Here is a 15,178-nt window from a genome sequence, read left to right as displayed (position 1 = left end):
GTCACATAAATCCACTAATTAAGTACTGCTGGAGTCCACAAGATGGACTCTGCACCAGCTTACTGCCCATACTTAGCTCACATGAGTCATGGGTGAAGAAGAGGCTGCTGAGCTCTGAATTCTCAACAGAAATACACCAGATTCTTTGTGCTTTGTGGAACAGGAGCTGTCAAACTTCCAGTATCTGAGAAGCCAAGAGGACAGAATCAATCTTAAACTAGCTCAAAGTGGGAGGATAAATATGATGCAGACATAAAGATCTGTTTTGCTGTGATGATCTCCAACTTTCCTATTCCTCTCCCCTTCTCTTTTTTCTTAGGGGGGAAGAAAACAAAGAAACTTGTGTAGCAGGAAAGCTAATATGCAACATCATATGACTAAGTGATTTCTCTGTCTGCCTCACGACAAATTGAGCGATACAACTTCGGTACATACATCTTCTAGAAGGAAAAAACTGGACAATAAACCATCAATATCTGCAACACCCACTAAAGGCTCAATGCTCATATTGGGGTCATTGTCATTTCAGCTCCCCTTTGCAATAAATCTCTCCGACCAAGCACAGCCCAAACACTCTAATGAATAGCCTGATTGTGCCCAGCTGCTTTGTAATGGCAGTGACAGAGGCACGCACTTGCCACAGGAGCAAGTTGTCATTCCTACCCACCACTTGAATCAAGCTAGGATGGCTTCAGTTATAGAGTTCATAACGACAGTAATAAAAGTAATAAAGATCTGTTTCAGTGTGCAGAATACCAGAAAAATCTGGCATTTTGAATGATACTAAATATATATACATGAAAATAACAATTGGGAACACAGAATGCAAGGAAAGGAAACGTAAAGTGCGTTGTTTTGTTTTTTCTTATTTTCAAACTCGTTTGAAAAGAGAAGTCCCGCTCGGGTTTCGATGCCCGTCCCCTCTCTCCCATAAGCCTTCAGCTGGGCACGGCCAGCGGGCTGCTGACAGCTCTAGAGGCGGTCCGAGCCGGGCCTCTACTCCCAGGGCAGCCCAACGGCGCAGCCCCAACCTGCGGGACGAGGTGGGCCGGCCGGGGCGGGCCGAGCGCTGCCGGAGCGCAGTCATGTGATGCGTCGAAGATGGCTGCCGGGGAGCGGTGTGCTGCCGCCGCCGCGGGGATGAAGGAAGACTTTGAGATCATTGACAAAACGCAGGTGCCCGACACAGCCGAGCTGAAAAACGTGGAAAAAGAAAAGGAGGAAGCGAAGTGGTCTGCTCCCATCTTGTCGCTGGCAAAGAAAGCCTCCGAAAACCTGGCGCTGAGCTATGGCAGCGCTCTGAAGTCTGCGGCTTCGGTAGGACTCATATCCAAAGCAGTCAGCAATGACAGCACAGCAAAAACAAGTATGGTTATGTCTATTCAGTAAACTTGCTTTTATGCGGCACAAATAAGTTTAGCTCCTGTAAGTGGCGTTAAGTAGTGCGATGCTTTATTATTACTTTTGAATTGAGAGTGTTTTGTTTTTAGTCTAATGCTGCGCTTGTTTGTTTAAGCAAGAGCATGCAGGCAACACGGATGGAGAAGCTAACGAAATATAACCAGAAGAACCCTCAGCTCTCGTAGCTCTCGTCAGCACCCCCAGATGTGTTTGTATTTGTGGTGCGGGTGGCTTCTCTGGATTCCCTTTCTGCTCTGTTGCCCCAAGCAGCAGCCTGCTGGCAGGGTGCCTTCCTGGGAGGGAATGGCACTGCTTCCTGCACAGCTCCCGTGTCAGACAGCAGGCAGCTGGACTAAGAAACAGACTGCTTACAAACTAATCCTTAACTATGCTAAAAAAAGTCTCATTTAGTCACAGCTTGCTTTATTAAGCACCGTGTTCATGGGTGTCGTAACTAGGGATCTATGGAAGAGCTCTCTTAAGACTGAATTAAGTGGGATCCTTATGGAAATTCAGTCTCTGTAATATTTGGAATACAGAAACAAACCCATTCAAATGCAGGAGTAGCAAGTGAGCAGATTAGGCTGCAGGCTCCCAAGCTGGTGGCTGATGGCTTTGGGGCAGCGGAGCTCAGTTATGCAGCCTGGTTCTGATCTTTTTGTTTTGAATATTATGTATTCAGGCTGCATTTCTCTGAGAATGAATCATAACTGCATAGTGAAATAAGTTACTGTTGATAGAACATTTTTTTTTCTGTGAAAATTCCTCAGCGTTGCGTAGTCAGAGCTCAAGATTAATCCTGTCCAGAAAACAGCCTCGATTCTTACCTTTTTTTCTGCATCTACAGACTCACACTAAACTTCTTAACTGGGGTGACCCAGTGTCTGTTCACATTTCATACCTGTTCTACCCTCCTGCATAAAGCACTTTCCTGTTAACTTTGACCAAGCACCATTTGATTTAAATGTGGTGTTTTTAAGAAATAACCTGTGGTCTGCAAGACTATTTGTGAAAAAGTAACAGCTTGTTCGCTGCTGCCATCTTTTTGTATAGATTTTATATAACCTCCCCCTACTTCAGATCTGATGATCACATAAATTCCGCTGCACGCTATGCAGTCAGCTGGACAGAGGAGGGGAAAGCACATCATAAACCCATTTTCTGCCATTGAAGAAACTGTTCTGCTTGGCTGGGAAGGCAGGAGATGCAAATTAAAAGAATGCAAATCAAGAAAGACTGTCTTAAACACCAAAAGATGGAGAACTGTCACCTTCTCTTCATGGTATGCGGAGACACACTTCAAGGTGTGCGGAGCAGTGTATGGTAAACAAAGCATGGAGCTTCAAAGTGATGTTAAAATCAGTTGAACTGAGAAAGACACTCTGATAACGTGTTTTTAAAGATTGCAGCATAACATCTGGGATCTTCTGCACTTACGTGATTCAGTTTCTGGTCTTTGAGGGTTGACTTGGATAATTTGCTAACACCTGGCTACTCTGCATGTACCAACTTGTACGTAGTTTTGCAAAAGGTGTGCATGTGGCTGTGTAAATTTCCAACACACTAAGCAATTGGTTATTACTTAAACTGAATACAAATCCTTACAACGGTGCTGCTTAGTTGTAGTTTGTGTTCATAAAGAACATTTCACTCATAGTACTCATTTTTTTAAATCTTGTGGATAATACAGTATATATGCAGCTCTTCAAAAAGGCTTACAAGCGAAATATCCCTGATAAGTAAAAGTTCAGGAAACAGCCTAACAGTATATATTCAGTTGCTGCTGAATGCCTCAATATCTAAACAAAGCCACAGATTTCTTATTTCTAGTCAGATTTTTTTCCCTGTCCTTAATGTCTAACCTGACATTAAAATCCAAAACGCTACAGCCCTCGTAATCCTCAGTCTCAGGCATTATGAGCAGCTCTGGTACTGATCTGACAGAGCTGGGCTGCTGGGAGGACAGGACTTTGTGTGCTGTGGTTACTGAAAACACTTTGATTTGGATAACTTCATTTACACTTTCTCATAGGGAAAAGTTATGCTCGGTTTTAGTTCTACGTTACCATTCTGTGCACAAGAAGATAATAATGAAAATTACTACTCAAATAGACTTCTGTGTGGTGTTGCTAATAGCCCTAACCCTCTCCCATGTGATTGACACGGGTTTATACCTTTTAGACTTGGCTGTAAATTCCATCTCCACAGGGAGCACGGCCGTTTCCAAAGCAGAGATGGCAGCAGACTTCTCAACGCAGCGTGCTTTGCTCAAAGCTTACGTAGTCGGCCCTGGGCCCGCGTTGACTGAAGCGGTAGCTCACCGTCTGGGGTTTTTGGTTTTGGTTGTTTGTTGGGGGTTTGTTTTTGTTGGAGATGGGTTTTATTTTCTTTTTGCGCTGCCCCCCGTTAAGGTTACGAGGAGGAGCGCTTCCCGCCCCTCACAGGAGGCGCTGTGCGCGCGCAGGGCGCCCTGCTCGCAGCACCAACTATTTCTAAAATGGCGCCCGGCGCTCGCGGGCCACGCTCAATCTCGCGAGAGTTCAGGATAGTTGGGGGCTGCTGTTGCTGTGGTAACGCGGGAGCGGAGGGGCCTGGCCTCAAGCGCCCCCGGTTGGGGCCGGGCCGCGGGGGGCGGCAGCGGCATAGGGCTGTGGGGGGAGGCGGGAGCGCGTTTCTAAAAACGGCTTTTCTGTTTTTGTCCTCCCCGCCGCACAGCTGCGAGGCACCACGCCATGGAGGAGCGCGCCAACCTCATGAACATGATGAAGCTGAGCATCAAAACCCTGATCCAGTCGGCCCTGAGCCTGGGCCGCACCCTGGACTCCGACTTCCCTCCTCTGCAGCAGTTCTTCGTGGTGCTGGAGCACTGCCTCAAGCACGGCCTGAAAGGTGGGCTCTGCTGCGGCTGTGTGCTGAGGGGAGGCGGACAGTGACGTCTGTTGTGCCTGGCTGTGTTGGTGTGAGCTGTGTGTGGTGTTCTGAGTTCCCTTTTGCTGTTTGCCCTCTGGGCCACCGTGTGCCTCCTTAGCAGTCCGTGTCCCTCAGCGTGTGAGGGGCTGCTAAGGTGCAGATAAAGATTTGTGGTTGTGGAATGGGAAGTGGGAGGCTGTCAGTTCTCATCGCAAACATCTCTGTGTGCTCCCTGTAGCGAAGAAGACCTTTATTGGACAGAACAAATCATTCTTTGGTCCTCTGGAGCTGGTGGAAAAGCTGTGTCCTGAAGCATCAGATATAGCAACTAGTGTCAAAAATCTACCAGAGCTGAAGTAAGTTCCTTGTTGGGAATCGTGTGTTTCACTTACTCTGCTGGGAAATACAATCCTTTGGGTGGTTTCTTAGCTTCATTAATGAGATCTCATTCCAAAGAGAAAAACAGAGTATGTAGGAGGCATTGAGTGCTCCCAGAGATAAGGAGACTGTCTCATAATATTCCGCTCTTCTGTTTCACATAGTGCAGTCACATTCAAAAACAGCATTGCAAAATTTCTGTAAGCTTGCTCAGAATGACTGTAGGATCTTCACAGGTGTGTTCTTTCCCCTTGTTCCCATCACTTTTATGGCTTTGTCTAACTTTGTGTGTATGTGCATTTCATTTGAAGCCTCAGGATAATGAAGAGACTAGTTTTATTCCCAAAATGTATGAACGGTTGGGTTCTGGTGTTAGCTAAAAATATGTAGGGCTTTCTGACTTAGGAAGATTTTACAATATACTTTTCTGACACTGAAACAACAGAATGTAATCAAATGCTTCTCTTGCTCTGGCCACAAAACTATTTCCTTTGGGATTTAATTTAGTAAATAAGTGCCTTCATCTCCCTTTGTAGAGAGAGAATTTTCAATTGCGCAGATCTACTTAAACATTTTGGCTTTACCAAAACCATAATGTTGCATTTTAGGACTGCTGTAGGAAGAGGAAGGGCTTGGCTTTATCTGGCACTCATGCAAAAGAAGCTGGCGGATTATCTTAAAGTGCTTTTGGACCATAAACATCTATTAAGGTAACAACACCAATACCTTGCATTCACTGAATCCTTGCATTGCTGTAGAAAAAGGTCATTAAGTGACCCATTTAACTTTGAGCTTGTTCTTGCAATCTGCAAGGGAATAAGTTGTTCATTGTTCTTGCAGTGAACTTATTGTCAGGAGAATTTTCTGTGAGTGTTTTGCATCTTCTGCCTCGTGCAATATGTTAGCAGGGGGAGGCTGATCAGCTGAGCTTCATAAGCACAACATTACTGTTTAAATTATTTTAGTGATTGAGGTACTGTTGTGATTATGATGTTCAATGTTGCCTTATCTTATTTCTTCTAGTGAATTTTATGAACCTGATGCGTTGATGATGGAGGAGGAGGGAGCAGTCATTGTGGGTCTCTTAGTTGGACTGAATGTTATTGATGCCAACCTTTGCTTGAAAGGAGAAGACTTGGATTCCCAGGTGAAGATTAAGTTTAAATATGATCAGTCCTTAAAATAACTGAGTTGAATTAAGCACTTCAATAAATACTTTACAGAGATGAACCTAGAATTCCTAAATCTGTTATGTAGATAGGATTGTCATTGCTTTTGTAAGTGGACATTTGAATTCCTTGTATAAGAAACAAAACATTAGATGAACTGAGCAAAATACATGAAATGTCACAATCAGTCTGCTAAGGACTTATGGGGTCTTTTGTTTTGAGGATGAGTGGTGTTTTTCCTTAGGTTGGGGGGGAGAGAGTGGCAGGAATGTCCCATATAGCAGCTTGTCGTGTTTCCACACTGACAAGTATGAAAGTATCCATCTCCTTCAGTAGCAGTTTATGGAAATGCTGTCCAAAATAATAACTTCAGGGAAGCTGCACTGAATATGGTTGCTTTGATGTTGACAAATACTGGTTTGGAAATTTGCTTTGGTTGTGAAGGATATAGGCCTTATCTGTCTTTCTAAATCTGAACTTCTAGATTTTTACCTTTTTTTCCAAATATAAAGAAATGCCTTCTGCTACTCAGAATTGCGTTGTGAAAGCATGTTAATTTCTTAAATATGTTTTTCAGGTTGGAGTGATTGATTTTTCTTTGTACCTTAAGGAAACACAAGACAGTGATGGCAAACAGTATGTATTGTGAATTAGTGAAATTGTTTGGGTTTTGTTGTTTTTTGTTGTTATTTTTTAAGAAGAAGCCCATCAGACGACCTGTAGGAGCACATCAGTGCTAGAGATAGCAAACTCTCTTATTAGCTGAAAAAAGAGAATCCTAAATAGACTTACTAGCTAAACAAAAGTGCAGCACTAGTTGATCCCATGGCAACTTTAACAACGTGGTGTGGAGTCTGTCTTGAGCCAGCACCAAATTAATAACACTCAAAGTGTGGACATTTTCAGGAGACACAATCTGCCAGGGTGCTTCCATTAAGTCACTGCTCGATTTCTAAGCACTGTTTCAGTAATATGCTCAGTTAAGGAGCTGTTTCTGTGGGTGATATCAGTTAGGGAGAAGTATTTTTACTGTAAGTGTTAATTGATGATGCTACTGCTTCCTGACCTTGCTCAAACACAAATATTTCTATAACAAAAAAAGATTTGCAAGTCCATGCTGAAAACCTTCATACAAATTATCACTTTCAAATGAAGAGAAGTTTCTTCTCAGTCAGTAATTTCTTGCTTTACAATTAGAGATGGAGACATTACTGCTGTCCTTGATCAGAAGCATTATGTAGAAGAACTGAACAGGCATCTAAGGTAGGACTTTCTCCTGTTCTAACGCACAAGCAGTCACTTTTCCTTTCAGCTTTAAATGTCTTTGCTGTCATTCTTGCAGACTTTTGACTGATGAGCTATCTTTTCTGATTCTTTGCCGAAAGCTTAGTTTCATTTTGTAATCTTACTCTTCTCATGGCAGATACTAGCAGAAAATAAGTTCTGTATTAATAGTTGACTATTCAGAAACTTGCTAATGGTCAACAGAGGATTTTGGAGATGGATTTGTGACAGTTTTCTCTTGAAGAAACATCTCAAAGTTCATCCCTTAGATGGTGATGTGTTCTTATATAGCTGCTCAGTGCTAGTAGCTGGCTTTACTTATCTTCTGCAGAGGTGTTAAGACTAAAAGCTAAGCCAAAACAGCTGTCATAATGAAATATTTCATTGTTAGCAAATAACAGATGATAAAAATATGATTGTAAACAGGAATAAATGTTGAACATCGGCACTTGTATTGTTTTCATGCATTATTTTTTTTCTTGATGCAGTTGCACAGTCACAGATCTTCAGAACAAAATAGACTGCTTAGAAAAGACCAACTCAAAGCTGCAGGAAGAGGTCTGTGTCTGGCTATTCAGCGTTTCTTAGCTTTCTTCTGTCAGAGACAAAACACCCAAAGAATTCACCACACGCTTAGGCTGAGCTGATAATATTGAAGTATGGAGATTTCCTTAATCAAGGTCTTTTTCTTGCAGTGATGTTTCCACCCAAAATTAATCATATCACTAATGAACACGATTTGTCTCTCTTTCTGCTCACACGCTTTTATACACATCTCTTGTGTGAGTTAGAATGGAAATCGGATAAAAATAAAAGAATAACAGTTCAGTTTGTAAATCTTTCCTAGTTGGGAACCACAATAAAAGCCATCAGTACACCTGATAAAGGCTGAAGGGATTTTTTTGCTTGATTGGTATTTGTTTTGTTTGTTTTCAGGAGATGGTTGTTTTATTGTTCATATTACATGTACTGCATGCCTACAGTCTGAACTAATATAATACATCATCCAGTACCTTTTGGGGAATCTCCACTTGAAAATGCCATTAAGTTCCAGCGGTTCCATGGCTTGCCATGTGCCTTGTATTGCATACCAGGAGGAACACTGCACATAACAAACCTGGGGTTGTGTTTGGCCCTTTGCACAGCTAGTACTCAAAAATAAGTGATGAGGGCGTGAAGCAGGGGGCACATTAATAAATGTTGGTGGCCTTATTACTTGAGACTGTACAGTAAGTATGGCTGCAAAATGGCCTGGCAGCTTCTGGGAAGAATGAAAGGGCCAAGAGAGAAATGAGCTACAGACTTCAGAATTTCTTCTGGTGTTTCATGTTCATGCTGTGATAAAATATAGATATGGGTGTTTTTTTTTCATAGCTTGCAGCAGCAACTGACCGAATTGGATCACTTCAGGAAGAGCAGCAGCAGTTAAAACAACAAAATGAATTAATTCGTGAACGAAGTGAAAAAAGTGTTGAGGTAGGACCATGATTTGAAGATGAGGGCCCTTAAAATAAGCAAGCTCTCTTGTTCAGCTAGAGGCCTTGAAACAGCTTTGAACTGGAATGCTACGGAGCACAATTTAACACACTGTTGTAAATGACTATTTATGTCAGCTACTTTTTAAATTGTGAAACAGTAGGATTTTGCTTGAAATCGCACATAAATCCTTCTGTGAAAGAGTATTTCTCAGTTACAGCTGAATTGTAGGTTTGTGGTCTTATGTGGCCTTTGCAATTGTTTCCTCTAGGTAACAAAAGAGGATACAAAAGTAGAACTGGATACTTACCGGCAATCCCGGCAGGGTCTGGATGAAATGTACAGTGATGTCTGGAAGCAGTTGAAAGAAGAAAAAAAAATTAGGCTGGTAAGGAAACTAACCTTTCATTTTACTCTCTGTAGGTACAGGACTGCCTGCCCTGAACTAGAATTAGGAGCATATGATGTATGCTGTGCACTTCTCAAAAGTATTCAGAATTCCTGATGGATTTGGAAGGAAGCTGCTGCTCATAGCTCATTTACAGTGTCAGTAAAGAACTGGAAATCTGGGCCTTTCCCTGTTTAACAGTGTACCAGGATTATTAGAGCAGAGACTTAAGATAAGAACACAGAGAAAGGCAGCTGTCTTTATGGAGTGCCAGCAGTCACTTTCACAGTTACCTGCGAGGCAGTGACTGGTGAAATGAGTGCCAAGGCTTGTTGAAGCTTGTGTTTCAAAGTCAAACCATCTCCATATTGCAGGTGATTGGACAGCTGGGGTGCACACCACGCTGTACATTTAAGGGCGAGAGCTCAGATCTGCTGCCATGATCTGGAGAGCTGAAAGAGTCTTTTGCTCTTACTAACTTACTGTATTATTTGAGACCTAACATTTCTGTAAAACTGTAGATCTGTACCTAAGAGAGTAATGCAGGATTTCTGTCTGGTTTTATGTGGGTTTTGGAAGTACTTCTCCCTGGTGTGATTACCTAGCAGTAATTGGGAAATCTCTTTGTAAGGAACTAGAGAAAGAGTTGGAGCTACAGATTGGAATGAAAACAGAAATGGAAATAGCCATGAAACTTCTGGAAAAAGATACTCATGAGAAACAAGATACCTTGGTTGCGCTTCGCCAACAGTTAGAAGAAGTGAAAGCAATTAACTTGCAGATGTTTCACAAATCTCAGGTATGTCATAGTGGAGAATAGAGCAGCTGCAGTGATGGCCTTGATGTGATGGTATTGCACATGGTGTATATCTGCAGTAATTGGTGCATCCATTTTCTTAGAAGTATCTATTTTAGAAGTTGTTTGGTTTCTTTTTTAGCTATATTTTATTATTATTAATATGAGATTGGGTGTTTTTAGAAACAGGGACTTGAGTATGCTGAGCAATGTGCTGTAGGATCATCCAGGAAGTGCTGAGTGAGTTATGGAGAAACACAGAGCTCTGGCAGTGTGGGAAGCTGATTTTTGAGGGTCTTCGTTCTAACCACCAAAAGAGCAGTCTTTAAAAAACACAGTTGCTTCCTGCAGCCCAGAAGTGCCCTGCTGCTTCTTCCCTTTGTGTTGTTTTGCCTCTCGGTTGCACTGCACTTAACGTTGCTTACCAAAAAAACCAGCAAGCTTCCCTAAACCAATAGAAAGCCACATTTTTTTGTTGGTGGTTTTTAGCAGTGTTTTTTATTTCCATGCTACACAATGCCCTTTAAGTCCAGTTTTTGCATTCAAATCACAATAGTAACGTAATTGATAATGTTGAAATATAATGTGACAGTTCCCTTCTTCAGACTCCTTAAGAGAAGACTTTTGGCTTGTAGGTGATGTCTGTGTAAATGTTATCATAATAAAGTTTTTTGTTCTGAACTTTTAACAGCGCAGTTGAGGAATGTCTGCTCTGCCATTATCAGTGTTGTGTTTGTACACTGCAGTTAGACCTAGGCACGCTTTGTCCCAAACTGAACAGCCTTTATCTAGTGACTGACTGACCTTCAGAAGACTACAGTGTATTGTCTGCAATATCCGCCTGCTTTATTCCTGCAGAATGCAGAGTGTTCTTTACAGCAGAAAACAGAAGCGATATCTTCTTTCGAAGGAAAAACGAATGAGATGATGTCTGCTATGAAACAAATGGAAGAGAGGTAATAATTAGAAGCTCAATACCATTGGTCAGTAGAAGGGTTCTGACTGAGACTATTATAAAATGGTTTTCTATTTCTCAGTGTAGCACTCTCAAATGTCTCCTGAAGGTACTTGGGCATGCATGCCACATAATGCTCTTTTTCCCTTTCTCCGTTACCACACTTCGTGCCTATCTGTTCCCTTTGCCCAAGCAGATATGCACATCGTTGACTCATCTGAAAATCACAGCTCTTATGTAGGCAGACTGTTTAAAAGATGTGTTCACATTGGTTTAAGAGCAGGTATGACTTCTGAGTTTTACAGAAACAGCTTTCTAGAACTTCTCTTTTCTCTGCTGATATCTTCAGTTCTACTTTCTGTAAAGATGTACGTGAAAAATGTGGAAGAACAAAATGGCAGTGAATAGATGAGGGAAATGTGAGTTGTCAGCAAATATGTGTGTTCTTTACTTTGCAGATTGCAGCATGCAGAAAAGGCAAGGCAAGCTGCAGAAGAAAGATGCAACAAGATGAAGCAAGAGCTCGCCAGCAGACTTGACACTTGTCGGCAACAAATGTCCCAGCTGGATAGCAAATGGTACTTCATTGGTATTTCATCTCATCAGTTTTCCTTTCTTTTTATTTTCCTTCATTTCTACTATTTGTTTAAGAAGTGCTTTTAGTGCTCAGTCGTGTAGGCTTAGTGTATCAGTGACTGTCATCCACAGGAACTGGGATTTCTTGAAGGGGGACTGGGGATTGGTGTTCTTATCCTCTTAGGCTTGTAATACATAAAAAGTTTCTTTCACTGTTTGCACTTTAGGGTAGAGTGTCATTTCAGACATGGCCATTGGAACACAAGTAGTCAAATACATATTTGTGGAGATTCTGGCTATTCACCAGTTTTACTGCTTGTTTTCTGTAATCTCTAAATATTACCATGTTTTGTTTTTGTTTTTTTTTGTCTGCTGCTGTAACATCTCTGTTCTTTCCTTTGGCAGAATACTGATGTAGGTTTTGTCCTCTTTAGGACAAGTTTTCTTCTCATATTGTTGATATCCTTAAATGCCATAGGATGTTTTACTGCTGTAGAGTTCTTCTGAATCAATTATTTTTTAAACAGCTCAACTCTGGAAAAGGAATTAAAATCTGAAAAGGAACAGAGACAAACTTTGCAAAGAGAACTACACCGAGAGAAGGATGCCACCTCTCTGCTTAAAACAGAATTGGAACAAATGGAAGGACTGAAAAAGGTACGCATGGTGCAGACATGCCCAGTGTTCAGAATTAAAGCTGGCTTGAAACATACCTGCAAGCACTGAGAACAAATGAGATAGAGGGGCTTTTCTTAACACGTTTGTGGCCATAGGACTGCTGCATTCTGGCTATGCTCAAAGCTGGTTAAAGCCTGAGAATCTTCCTTTTTTGTCTGGTAAATATGGATAAATGACTTCATTGTTCTCACTCTGCAAGAATCCATGGGTGGTTCCCCCACCTAAAGCTAAAAATGAACCCTTAGAAATAGGCAACTTTGTAAAGAAGTTTTATGCTTGTGAATTGCTTTGGTATTTTGGATAGACTGTGTCACAGATCACACTTAGCACACAAACTTGATTTTTGCGTTTGTTTTTACAGGAGCTGAGAAAATTGCAAGATGAGAAGCAGCAGCTAGAGAAAGTCTGTGAGGAACAGGAGCAAGCTCTGCAAGAAATGGGGCTTCATCTCAGCCAGTGAGTTCTAGGAGTTGAACTGGGGGTGACATGACTTGGAGGACAGGGTTTCTAATTAATTACAAAGAAGTTGAAATTGCATCCACTTGTAAAATAAGTAGATGTGACAGTTTTAGGAGGCAGCTACAGCACATGGCGAAGCTGAACAGCCATCCTTGTGTGAGTGAATGGGCAGGGATAAGAAACAGTACAGTAAATGCTTAGTTCATAAAGTGGAACTCTGCTTTTTCCACATTGCTTCTGAATATACCAAAAAGAGGGCATACTCTGAGGTGGAAACATTTCCTGGTGATACTGAGTGGTTCAGAATGGTAACAGCGAGCAGACTGAAGAACAGATTCAGTGGCTGCACAGGGGAAGGGCAGGTAAAACTGAACACAACACGCAGAGGGAATAATTTCTTCTTTTTTTCCTCCAGATCTAAGTTGAAGATGGAAGACATTAAAGAAGTAAACAAAGCACTGAAGGTACTCTATTATTTTGTGGATGTTCTGGCTTAAACATGCATTTCACTTAACACCAGTGAAGTGTTCCCCACAGTGAACTCGTTTTACGCTACTTTAAAAAGATGGCTTTTGGAAAAAGAATTACAAACAATGTGGGTAAACTGCTTCTGAGCCTTATGGATGTACTTATCTCTAACGTGAGCATTTTGTTGCAATTTCTTAGGGTCATACCTGGCTGAAAGATGACGAAGCAACACACTGCAAGCAGTGCGAAAAGGAATTCTCTATCTCAAGAAGAAAGGTACTGCTGTCCACTGGATTTCTTCTTCTCTCAGGAAAGAAAAGTTGTGCTGTTGTAGTGTTTGCTGACACTGCCTCTGTTTAAGAACTTGTGGGTGTGGTAACTAAATAGAGAAGTAGTTTGGTATTTCCATTCTAAGAACAGTGTGTCGTCTTATCTGCTTGGGCACTTTCCTTGGCTGGAGACTGGTGTGGGTTGTGTTCTCCTGCGGTGTGATTTGTCCTCGTTCCCTACTGAAGAGGACTGGATGCTGACAGGCCAAGCTTAGAACTGTCCCCAGCTGTGCAGCAGGTCCCTGTCCTCTGCAGCTGGAGAGCACTGTGTGCCTGCAGGGAACCACCGTGTGGTGATGCAGCCAAGTGTGCCAGAGCGCAGCTGATGGGCAGCAGGGCAGTTCCCCTGGCCCAGGGCTGGGCCGGCTCAGGCTGAGGCAGGGCTGGGGGCAGCTCCTGGCACCTGGGGAAGGGACCATACTGCTTTGTGTTGAGCTCTCTGCACAGGAGGAAATGGTGCTGTAAGGGGTGTGCTTATGGAACGTGAGCATGAGTAGTGGACTCCGAAGGCTTTTGTCATACCTCAGTATGCTTCATTTGTAAGCAGTTGTTCTTACTTAAGCTCTCTGCTTGTAGCATCACTGCAGAAACTGCGGGGACATCTTCTGCAACGCATGCTCCAGCAATGAACTTGCACTGCCGTCGTATCCTAAACCTGTCCGTGTTTGTGATACTTGCCACACCTTATTACTTCAGCGGTGTTCATCTAATTCCTCCTAAGCCTTTGGTAACCTCAGAGGGACCAACGCAGCAGTGGAAAAGTAGCCATCATTAATTCTGAATTCCAGGCACCTTTGCAGCAGCGTCTGCTCTCCTATTTCCCATCATTAGGACAGGTCAGTATGAAAGAATGGTAGGGGTAATGCAAGTGGAATAATTAGAATTGTATTACCTGAGTTCCATTCAAGTTCTATTTGAAACTAAAATGCAAATCCATTTTCTGTTTTTTATACACAAGATATTTGTATTAATATTTGTATATGGGATTTCTAGTTACTCAATCCCTCTGGAAGTTACTTTTTCTGTACATTAACTTCAGTTCCTCTGTATCCTCACTGTAGGCATTCCTGTTACAGTGGATAACGTACAGTTCTGTATTTGAGCTAAGGAAAGGAATGTTCACTTACCAGCTGTCTATGGAAAGAGCTTTACGAGTGTCTATGAATGTGCCTTCCATATAATTCAGAGTAAAAAAGTACAACTTAACACTTGTTCTGAAAGTAGCTGTGGTAGCTGCACAATAAAGTCTTTTGCAAGAAGAATCACTCAGTTCTGATTTTTCTAAGGCTGTCAGTCCCATATCCTGGCAGTGAGTGTTGTTAGAGCATGGTGCATGTCTAAAGCTTAGAAATACAAACTGAAACATACCTACAATACTACTCAAATACTGCAGGAAGGGAGCAGGGCAGGACAGCAGGGCAGCCCTTCAGGTGATTGCCTTACCAGCTCAGCTACTACTGACCACCTTCACTCTGCTGAGAGCAGTTGGTTCCTAGGTCCAGAAGTCTAAGGCTTGTGCTCGCTGCTGAGGCAGTGTGGTTTGGGCACACACAGTACTGGACAAATCCAACCCCAAAACCAAAGATCCATTACTGCAGGATGGCTCTAGCAGCAGCCTGGTGGCAGCAGAAACAGTTTTCTATAGGACAGAGACAAAGTTGGCTTTAAATCTTTTTGAATTTACTGCTGCATTTCTACTATTGTAGAAAGACACCCCACAGCCGTTCCCCCTTCAACTACAGGTAAGAAATTTCATTAGAAAGGGACAAATTCTCCATGGTAAATGCACAGAAACAGCTGCCCTACCGCTTCAGCTGTCCCTAGGCTTAAACTGTTTATAAAAGCACATCTTTAAGCATGGTGTTTGACAAATTGAATTTATTGAAATATGGCTGCACTAAGCTGCAAAGT

At 42.3% G+C, this 15,178-nt stretch overlaps 2 protein-coding genes across 8 annotated transcripts in view; one reads left to right on the top strand and one right to left on the bottom strand.

Annotated features, from left to right (window-relative positions):
• ADAMTS2 (ADAM metallopeptidase with thrombospondin type 1 motif 2) overlaps positions 1 to 3,895 on the bottom strand; it is a 236,217-nt gene extending 232,322 nt beyond the window's left edge. The window contains exon 1 of the mRNA XM_040647190.2: positions 3,576 to 3,895. The gene's annotated coding sequence lies outside the window, so the exon portion shown is untranslated. The remainder of the gene's footprint in view (positions 1 to 3,575) is intronic.
• Positions 1,090 to 14,529, top strand: RUFY1 (RUN and FYVE domain containing 1). Of its 7 annotated transcripts, none has more exons than XR_006931388.1 (19): positions 1,090 to 1,366; positions 4,117 to 4,290; positions 4,550 to 4,667; positions 5,298 to 5,399; positions 5,713 to 5,836; positions 6,436 to 6,494; positions 7,056 to 7,121; positions 7,631 to 7,700; positions 8,517 to 8,618; positions 8,890 to 9,006; positions 9,638 to 9,805; positions 10,661 to 10,758; positions 11,216 to 11,335; positions 11,861 to 11,990; positions 12,373 to 12,467; positions 12,886 to 12,934; positions 13,137 to 13,214; positions 13,844 to 14,103; positions 14,329 to 14,529. XR_006931388.1 is itself a non-coding variant. In XM_046900397.1 (19 exons), exons 2-19 carry the CDS (start codon positions 2,606 to 2,608, stop codon positions 13,985 to 13,987), a joined length of 1,914 nt encoding a protein of 637 aa, XP_046756353.1. In that variant the 5' UTR covers positions 1,090 to 1,317; positions 2,482 to 2,605; the 3' UTR covers positions 13,988 to 14,529. The 7 variants fall into 7 exon arrangements, 5 of the variants coding, with proteins under 5 accessions (XP_046756353.1, XP_046756352.1, XP_046756355.1 ...); XM_046900397.1 differs by adding an exon at positions 2,482 to 2,705 and having other exon boundaries at positions 1,090 to 1,317; positions 13,844 to 14,529; XM_046900396.1 differs by adding an exon at positions 2,455 to 2,705 and having other exon boundaries at positions 1,090 to 1,317; positions 13,844 to 14,529.
• The last annotated feature ends 649 nt before the right edge of the window (positions 14,530 to 15,178 follow it).

The sequence above is a fragment of the Gallus gallus genome, chromosome 13, assembly GCF_016699485.2.
Source record: "Gallus gallus isolate bGalGal1 chromosome 13, bGalGal1.mat.broiler.GRCg7b, whole genome shotgun sequence".
Classification (NCBI taxonomy): Eukaryota; Metazoa; Chordata; class Aves; order Galliformes; family Phasianidae; genus Gallus; species Gallus gallus.
This window is presented reverse-complemented; position numbering and strand designations above follow the sequence as displayed.